Genomic DNA, 10171 nt, shown 5'->3' with positions numbered 1-10171 from the left:
TACAGGAATCTTTAGCCATACTGTTGAGGTATACAAAAATAATTTTGTTAATTAAAAATAGCCATACACAGTCTGCTTATACGGTTGTACAATTAATTTCCGGAAAGAAAAATCAATTTCTTGGACCCGTTAAATCAGGCTTCCCTGCAACCCCTGAGGGACATCATGGCTACCCCGAATCGACTCTGAGGAATATTTCAAAATTGATTACAGTAGGTCAGATTATTAGATGCGATGTGTTTCCATGCATTAATGTTCGCTTACTAGAATTTGAAGATCCTTAGGGAAAATATCCGAACGTCAAAATCATGAAGAAATTCTTACAACATCTGCAACATAATGTAACGTAGATCATACTGAAGCAAACTGACAATCTATCGTCGTCCCCGAAGGGTTAACGCTATCAGGGGTCGACCTCGAAGGCAGAAGACTGTTTTTGATTCCCTCGGCATGTTAGTTTGTCCCATTAATTGTAACAACGTTGCCCCGAAAGTGTCGCACGCTGTAAACCGTGTAAGGCACTCTACCTCGTCTCCATCGGGACAAGCTTCTAATCCCTGACTTAGCCTGTCAAGAGAAAGGGTTCATGTGTCCTAACGTTCTTACCGAGGGCCTGAGGAAAAACTAGACCTCACATGCGTGGCTACGATCGATCGAGGATAGCGAACGTCTCGAGGACTTCCTTAGATTCGTCGCGGAAAATTGTTCCGAGAAAATAGTCTCGAGTGTCCTGCGTGCTGGTCGATCGAGCGGTAAGTTTCACACCTAATTACTAGATTTGAGGATTTTATGCATTTTTCGCAAGAATAAGGCGAGGGTAATTTCAAACAGTGGATAGATGAAACACATTTAACAACAAACAAATAAACCTCTAAACAGAGAAATAAATTCTGATTTTTTTTTTTGGTTCCTATGACTTACAATTAACACTGAACCTAACAAGCATTAAAAGTAATATTTGTTAAAAAATATACAAATAAAAATATTTAAAAATATATGATATAAAAGTAATAATAATAACAATAATTTTTATAATATAAAAATATATATATTTGTAATATTTGCAATACTTGTTTATTTATAAAAATGTGTCAATACTGAACTAATATAGACTGTGCGATTTTTACTACAATACACACTAGAATTACGAAAGTGTCTTAATTTCAATAATTCTAAAATAAAAAATCTGAAATCGGTCAATTGACCGGCGATGGTTTAGTGTTAATTTAAACAGTTTTTATTTTGCATGAAGATCCGCAGTCTACTAACAACAACCGTGTTGTCGGATGTCATGTTTATTGTCGAAATTTCAGTGAAATGGCAGCGCTGTTGAGGGCAACCACCGGCAACAAGGATTTCGAGAAGATAAGTTGGACAGGCTCGCGTTGACAAGCTGCTGAGCTAGACGCGTGGGATATTTTGCAACGCTGGGACGATACTGTGACTTTTCGAAAACGAGCTGTCGGGACATTAATCATCCGGAATTGTCCGCAGCCCTTCCCGTTGTATAAACGCTTACAAATTCACCGTCGCGACGAACCCTGACACTTTTGTAAATTTCTGCACTATCACGTTCCGGCGTACAGATCGCGGAACAGACCATTATCGACACACACTATCACACGAATTTATTAAACGTGGTCTCGTGTATGTACGATATTTTCACTCGTTCGTTGTACATCGATCCTGTTACAGACACACGAATTAATATATCAAACGCTGCTTTATACAATAAAACCGTCGTTTGAATTTGTCCGTAAAACCCCACTTCCGGTTCCGCTGCGACCTAGTCCGCATTCTGCTTCCGCTTTCGCTACCGGTAGCGTTTTCGGAAGCTGACGCTTTTTGCCACTACTTGGCTCAGAAAACGGTGCATTAAAAAGTAATTACAAGTTTGCGCATCTTTGTGCGAGAACCAAATGGAAATTCCTAATTATTAATTTTAACTGTTTCAAATTTCTCTTATTCATTTGTGTGATAAATTCGTAAAATTCGCATTCTAGTCGTCATGTACTTTTTTATTCTCCTGTACATCGTATCAATCGTAGTAGATTCAACAAAATTATTAAAACGATAGTTCTATTGTATTCTAATGGACCAGCAATTTTGATGTTTTAATATTGGCAGAGAAATAGAAAAACATATTTCAAGGGATGTTTTCTTCTGTCTTGAAAAGTACAAAAAGGTGATGGTTCAAAGTTCTCTACGAGGTTGTACTCATATACGAAATACTTTTGGTGCAATAAACAATCGTTTAAATTTGTCCCCGGCGAAGACTTCCATCCGCTTCCGGTGCAGTCCTTTCTCCATTTCCTTGCGTTTCGCTATTCTAAGTTCCTAATACTTTTTCCAATTTGGCTCGAGATTCCCTGAAGCGTTTCCACCGTGCACAAAGCGAAAACAGCGCCCATGTGAATTTGCGTAAAAAAGGGAGAATGAGAAAAAAAATGCTCAAAGATCTTCGTTAGCATCTTGTCATAGCAAGACGCTAAACAGATCAACTCGCGATAAATATTGCAGAAAGTATCGCTTGATTTCTTTAATCGAATGACGTTACCCGATTCGAAATAAAATAAATCTCGGATCCAGATTTCTTTTCACAGTATTTCCCCGAGGATTAAGCGGTTCTTGATAGATTACAGGTAGAGAAAACAAGAACCGCTTTAATTGGAGCGAGAGCGTTACTTGAAACCCTACCATATGGGATTTTGCGATGGAAACATGGGACCGAGATTTAACGAAGCTTTTTCATTACTCGTCCTGAAAGGATTTTCCTTTTGCTTTTCCATTCGAAATTAGCCAGACTTCAGGTTCAAACTCTCAAATCTCTCGTCAAAGAACGAGCAAAAGTTTTTGGTCCGCGATGCAACGAAAAGGTGCGATCGGCGCAGTCACACAGTGGTCTAAAACGCGAAATTTAGTAACATTTTGCCAAAAAATCAACTGCCTCATACTGATTCCTGCTGAATGCTTATTGCTTTCTAAATATCCATCAACCTTGACAATGAAAAATTAATTAAATTTAATAAATACTATTACTGTGATAAACAGTTAAAGTTGGAAGTTTCGAAGGTAGCCTTTCTCATGGAAAAAATTGTTTTTCTTCTTTAAGATGCCCTGACGATCCTTTTTAATATTTTCCTTCCAATTTTTTTTTAAATGAAAGGTTTATCTTTAAGCTGTAAATTACCATTCCTAAAGACATCAAATTTTTTTACAGATACCACAGACTGTGTACTTTTAAGAAGGATGAGATGCAGTCATCTATCCTAAATTTCTCTGCAGTCCCTGGAAAATCAAGAAACAAATTTTATTCGAAGAGCGATTTACAAAAAATTTAGAAGGACAATACCTTGAGTGATCTGAATGTGTTTCATTGCAAATAAATTTTCTAAAAGTTGTTAAACTTGGCAATATATTTACAAAATAGTAAAAAGAGCTACATGCTACATTATGCACCACTAAAAAAGACTACTTGTTAATATCATACACCCCACTTCGACATCTTTAACAGTTTAGAAGTTATACCAAAATGTCGCTAAATATCGCGTTTTAGACTAGTGTGAGTCAGCTCGATGCACTTGGGGGAAACGGTTCGAGACTGCCGAGGATGATTTAGTCGAGCTGCGAGCTGCTGTTATCTGGATCCTTATCGCCGCTAATCACAGACTTTATCACCGTGTTCGGCTAGCGTGATCCCCGGTCGTTTTGAAACTGTTGGGAACACCCTCTAGCTAATATTTGGATTAAGGCCAGAAGTTTTCCCGGACGAAAAACCGGTGTGGCTCGCGGAGCCTTTCCCACCCGTTCGAGATTATCAACGATTCACCACGAATTTTCTCCGACTTCACAGAGAAGTTCCGCGACGATTCTATTTCATTCGAGCGATACGAGAGACCGGAAACAGAAATGTCATTTTACTTTCAGAGCCGAAGTTCCCGTGTTTACGCATTGAAGTTTAGCTCTATCTTTTATTCATTCGACGCTCATTGTTTACGCAATCTTCCCGGACCAAATCATTTCTTTTTGAAACTATGTGAAACTGTTATTCGATGCAGAGCCGATGCGGCTTCATTGGTGTTTGATGTGGTGGGTCAGGATATGATTGATGAGTATTTTATTTCTATTGTTCCCGGGAGGGTTTTTTCTTTTTCTCGACCCTGCAACTTCTATTTGCGGCAGTGTTTTTCACCAGGCGGAAAGTTATCTTTGGCCCGGGGTTTCCCATTTTCGAAATTGGAGCATTATGGGGCTACGCAGCGGTATTTATTCCCCTCGCGTTCGTCAATAATCATATTTGGTTCTGAGCCACAGAGCACCGCATCCCTAACCCAGCTATTTATTCGAATGCAATCGATCTCGATGCGAATGGAGAGTCATACGAGAGAGTATTTCGAGAGTCTAATTGAAGCATTACCGGGGCTGCATGTCAATCACGCGGTAATTGCTTGATGTCCGAGATCATTTAATTAGCCGGCACCTAGATTTTGTAATACGGAATTTAAAAAGCTCGTCAGTATTATAAAAATTGATTAAATATTGCTGTATCATTTTATGTATTACGGTGCGAGCTTTAATCTTTCGTCGGTTCCGTAATTGATTATGTTACTCAATTAAAACGCTGATTTGTAGCGTAACAACTTAATCCAAAATTCAAGGCTTCGAGAATGAATGAAAATACAATTTCCTCTTGCATAATACATTTATGTAAATACTGAATTTTTGCGATGTAGGTTACCGTTGACAATCGTTTAAAGTTTTACTGGATGGTGGAGGTAAATGTGAATTGTTTGTACTCATCAAAATGTTTGTCGAAATTTATGCTCGTATTTATGTTTTATAAACTCGTGCGCGATGTTTACCGACCATTCGTTTCGAATCATTTGTTCTTCGAAGGCAAGAAAAATTGTGCAGTCTTGGATACGAAGAAATCGAGTACGTCGAACTGAAATTAATGATCCAGGAGCTTCCTTTTACGGAAGATTCATAAATCATTGCCGGAAAGAACAAATATCTCGCTATTTAACGTTTCCTTTTGCTAATACCGCGGAATGCAATCGCGGATATGAACTATACATCCTAATTTGTTGCTTAAAAGTCGTTTTAAGAAATTAGAGAAAAATGATTAAGCATTTTCTAGTGAATATGTTCGATAGCCATAGCAACTTCATTGGTTGAATGACAAGCTATTTTCAATAGTGTAATTTATATAATTCTATTCAGGATATTGTTCAAGAGAAAATGGTTAAACTTTTCTTTGTTGTAGGTGAGTCATTAAAACGCTCACAATGACTAGAACTTCTTTATCATTTGTAAATCCCTAGAAGAAAAAGGAAATTTTATAACGATTGAAGAGTAAAAAACGTATTTAATTATTGAATATAATGTACCGTGACACTGTTTTTCTATTATATTTTTATTATAATCCCAAAACATTTTCTAAGTTGAATCTCAACTGTTGCATCGCCACGTGTTGGGATCAGGAATTTTGAATGATTTAAATTTCGCACCTGTTTCTATTGGTACTACTGCAGGAGGATTATAGCGTACCTAACTTCACATATTAGCACAAGACATTTACATTTTAGCAGTTGGCTACAATGAATCAACATTAACGGATTCAACATTCAAACTGCGGTGGACGTACGAGATGTTATCTGGAATGTTTTTATTTAACAATTTTGTGGATAGAGGTATGTTCAAAAACAAATCTTATTGTCCATGAACGTAATATGTAGTTTGAAGAATATATTCCGATATCTTTTTTTCGAATTACTTGTAGTTGTGTGTCATGATTTCGTGGAATTTCACCCAATGTTATTGTTTATCATATTGTCCTTCACGTACCGAAGAGGTTTAATATAATTTCTCAGAAGGAATTATGGCACGCGTTACAAGTAACGTATAATGTCTACTTCGTTGCTGTTTCAGAAGCCATAAGGTACTTGTACTGTTCCATTTCACGTATTATATCCCCGTGAAATAAATAAACGAAACTTGAGTCCTCGATCTGCCAGTAGAGATGTGTAGCTATAGTAAGTCAATATTATAATACATTTACTCCAATTTACTCAAATTACTCAAATTTTTATATATTATAATATCGAACAATAATATATACGATAACATTTACGTTGTCATTATAGAGGATGATCTGGTGTATAAAATAAGAAATAAAATCGAAATGGAGAAGAGATACAAGCATGCAGTGTTTAACATAAGCTCTGACAGGGACGAAGAAAAATCTATTAGCGAATCACAAGACTTTTGTCTAAAAATGACTCAGGATTCCATTGCATCCGATTCTCAAGAAGCAGAGGTGCATGACAACAAAAATGTTATACTAATAGATGACTCTAGTTCCGACTGTGACAATCCTAAGCACTCTACTGACACGAAATTGAAGTCAAATAAACATTTTAACTCTAAACACAGGGAACTTATCGACAGTTCTTCGAGTTCTGAATGTTTGGATGAGGAGGGAGACCGTATGTTTGAGTTGTGGAGGAGAAACAAAAAAATTGACTTTTTTAACAGTAAGAAAAAAGAAAACACCTTTGCTGAAAGAAGAAATATTTTACTTACATCTGATAGTGCTACACCTAGTAGTAGCGATTCGAACGGGAAAAGTATGGAAAGTTCTACTAAGAGTAAATATATCAGTTTCACTCCAGAAAGCAATAATAAAATTACATCAGAATGCAATAGTCAGCTACATATTAATAATGTGTATGGAAAAAATGTCTCACATAATAGTGGCAAAAGTATTGACACACCTCAGAAAGGTTTGTCTATTAAGAATCAATTTGAGATTAAGAAAAAGCTTACAAGGAGAGATGTGCGAAATATTATAAAAAATATAAGCTCGCCAAAAGTGGCGTATGAGTCGCCAAGAAGAAACAAGAATGTAGTAAACGATGAGAAAATAGACGATAATGTAATAGTCGACGAGAGCATGGACAATGGTGGACATCCAGCTATTTCTTTTAGGACCAATTTAGTAGAAAATACAAAAATTATCGATGAAACTCCTCCGAGTTCCAGCAGCGATATTGCTCAAGATTCCAAAATGACTTTGAATAATTTGCATAGAAATCATGTCAATGAAATATTAAATACCCAAAAGGTGGACCAAAATATAGACGCAATGTCCGCACTATCAGAAAGAAAAAAGAAACAAATCTCGGAATGGCTTCAGACCAATTCTCTTGATTCAAAGAGTGACAGCTCCTTCAGCATGGTACCTGCTAGCAACAAAAGCGGCATAAGCTCTGGCAACAGTAGTTTGGAGAGATTAGAAATGAATTATGAAACTCCAAATAATAGAGACAGAATACGCCAAGCGCGAACGAGTGAGAAGAAATTAACTAACGAAGAATGCAATAAAATAGTACAATCTTCTGTAACAAGGCAAACTACGATTCTAGATTATACGAAACGATCGAGAAACGATGCTCTCGAACTTCGTACACCAACTAACAAACGCGCTGATAATGAAATGTCTACTCCTACAATAAGTCAACCACAAAACATGGATGTTATGGCTTGCGCGGATATATTAGACAAATTGTATGGTGCATCCTGGAGGCAGAAGGCAGATGAGCTGCTACCAAAATCAGAGCCAAGGAAGCAAGTTGTTGCTACAAAAAGTAGAGCAGTACAAACTGAAAGGTAAAAAAGATCTCCTTTTGTTTTATAATTAATAGTGGTGTGTGAGAACCCGAAACTGTTGGGACGGATCGGAATTCTCGAATGTATCGGAAATTAATTACCAAATACTACAAATTTAATTTTAATTACAGGAGAGCAAGGACCAAAAAGATTATATGTTCATCAGAGTCTGCAGACGAGGATAGTAGTGCATGTAAGTAATTACATTCTGACACCATTATTGTTCTCACGTTTCACGTTAAAATTTGTAAATTGTATAGCTCTAGAAGATTTGAGACCACAAAAGCCTTCAACAAAAAAAAACGCTCGTGTGGGTCCCAAACAGAGGGACAGTTTTATTAAGGATGACACGTCGTCAGAAAGTGGATGTGAAAGCTCATACTACACTGCGGTGACAAACCCCAAAACATTAACGAACAATGTACAACCGAAACCAACAGTTCCGCCTCGTGTACAAAGGTAGAAAAAATATTTTTGAAGTTTAGAGAAAATATATGATGAAGTCAAGTAATTGAGACAATTGTTTCACAGAGCGTTAAGAATATGTGATACGGATACCGATGATGAAGGAAAAGATGAAGAGAATAATCGCGATGATATGTACGATATGGGACGAAAGAAATTGTATTTCATCGAGGATGAAAGTGAAAGTGAAAGCTCGGGTACCAGTGAGTTTGACCCTGGCGATGATGTTCCACCAAAACCTGTAGTTAAAAAAGGTAATACACATTTGTGAATTATTTCGATGACATGTCGATAAAATTGGACAATTTTTATAGATCCTCCTAAACTTCCACGGCAAACGATTAAAAAAAGTACTACAGTTAGACCGATTTCCGATAACTGGAAATGTGAAAAGAAGTATAGCTTTTTAGCATCTCTGTCTGAAAATGTACCAATTGCCAATGCGCATCCAGAAGCTAAAAAGTACCGAACGGACTTTAAAAATACTAAGGAGACTTTGTGCAATTATTTGTATAAATTATATAACGAGAGAGTCTTTGACAAGCAATTGCCTAAGGACATGAGCATCGAATGGAATGTCCGTATGAGAGGAACTGCTGGCTTCTGCTACAACAAGAAATCGATAAAAACACTTGGAGGTGTTGTGAGATCATCGAGAATAGTTCTCTCGACGAAGGTATGCAATTACATTGATGAAGACGATGTTGAAGATATGGTTTAAGACCATCAATTTTCTGTATAGGTGTTGGATACACCGGACAGACTTCGGGACACTTTAATCCATGAAATGTGCCACGCAGCTGCCTGGCTGATAAACAATGTTTCCGATGGACATGGTCCATTTTGGACAGGATGGTATGTATCTATTAGGTCAGTGTAAAAGTTCCTGCCCGATTTCGTATTAAAATACAACAAGGAATCGGGCACGAACTTTTGCACTTATTTGCTGTGTTTAATGTTAAAAATCGTTTCGATGTGGATCCATTTTAGGGCTAACAAAGCCGTGAAGACGTTCCCCGACCTACCACCGATTCGCAGGTGCCATGACTATAAAATTAAAACTAAGTTCACGTATAAATGTGTCGGCTGCGGGTACAGGTAAAATATTTGATATCTAATTTATGAATTAAAATACGGATGACTGAATAAACTATACAATGTACAAAATTGTTGCAGCATCGGCAGGCATTCCAAGTCTTTGGATGTCGAAAGAAAACGTTGCGGTCACTGCTACGGAAAGTTCGAATTACTCATAAACAAAACCACAAAATCTGGAACAGTACAAGTACAAACTCCCAAGAGGGAACTTGGTGGATTTGCGCTTTTCGTAAAAGAGAATTATAATAGTGTAAAAAAAGATCGTAACGTAAAACATGCGGAAGTAATGAAGATTTTAGGTCAGCAATTTTCAGCAATTAAAATTGCAAAGAATCGGGAGAATATTGAGAACAATCTCGACACTCCGGGTTAAATTACTTTTAGAGTTTCGACTGAGCATTGTTGCTTCGAATGATCTTTTTATCTTGTAAAAGTTGATTATACATTTTAACATGGACGGGTACTGTTACAGCACCTACATATTTTAGATAAACTGATATTTTAGATGATTGACAATATTGATTTTACCATTGCAGGCATTGGAAGGGAAGTTCTGAATTAACTTTTTTTATTATATACGGAACGGAGTTATTATATGGATGTAGAGATAGATTTTTAACTAGACGATATAAACGCTACAATAGCTTGTACAGACTGTATTAAAACATTGTAATAAATGATATATGTATATTATGTGATAAGAATGGAACTGATATCATAATGATTTCATTCTTATTTTCCGTCTTCCATTATCTCGAAGAATCAGTCCTCCTTCATCAAAATTGTCGAACATGGGGTTTAAAACATTTTAAAGGTTCCTTACTATTATTTTAAAAATTGAAAAAACCGGTACCTTGACTTAAAAATTTTTCATTTTTTTTTTTAGTTCAGGCCATATTATTTTGTTTCCGATCAGTCGCAAGACTGGAATCATAGC

The 10171-nt window shown here is 36.7% G+C and overlaps 1 protein-coding gene across 2 annotated transcripts; it reads left to right on the top strand.

The window, feature by feature from the left end:
• Positions 1–5603: 5603 nt before the first annotated feature.
• LOC143352676 (uncharacterized) lies at positions 5604–9936 on the top strand. Of its 2 annotated transcripts, XM_076785356.1 has the most exons (10): positions 5604–5693; positions 5932–6035; positions 6147–7671; positions 7803–7864; positions 7932–8130; positions 8203–8390; positions 8451–8812; positions 8879–8991; positions 9127–9234; positions 9313–9936. In XM_076785356.1, the coding sequence occupies exons 2-10, from the start codon at positions 6023–6025 to the stop codon at positions 9605–9607; spliced, it is 2865 nt and encodes a 954-aa protein (XP_076641471.1). In that variant the 5' UTR covers positions 5604–5693; positions 5932–6022; the 3' UTR covers positions 9608–9936. The 2 variants fall into 2 exon arrangements, with proteins under 2 accessions (XP_076641471.1, XP_076641472.1); XM_076785357.1 differs by lacking the exon at positions 5604–5693 and having other exon boundaries at positions 5814–6035.
• The last annotated feature ends 235 nt before the right edge of the window (positions 9937–10171 follow it).

The sequence above is a fragment of the Halictus rubicundus genome, chromosome 3 (assembly GCF_050948215.1).
Source record: "Halictus rubicundus isolate RS-2024b chromosome 3, iyHalRubi1_principal, whole genome shotgun sequence".
Taxonomy (NCBI): domain Eukaryota; kingdom Metazoa; phylum Arthropoda; class Insecta; order Hymenoptera; family Halictidae; genus Halictus; species Halictus rubicundus.
The sequence above is the reverse complement of the archived record's forward strand: the minus strand, read 5'-3'. Positions and strand labels throughout refer to the sequence as shown.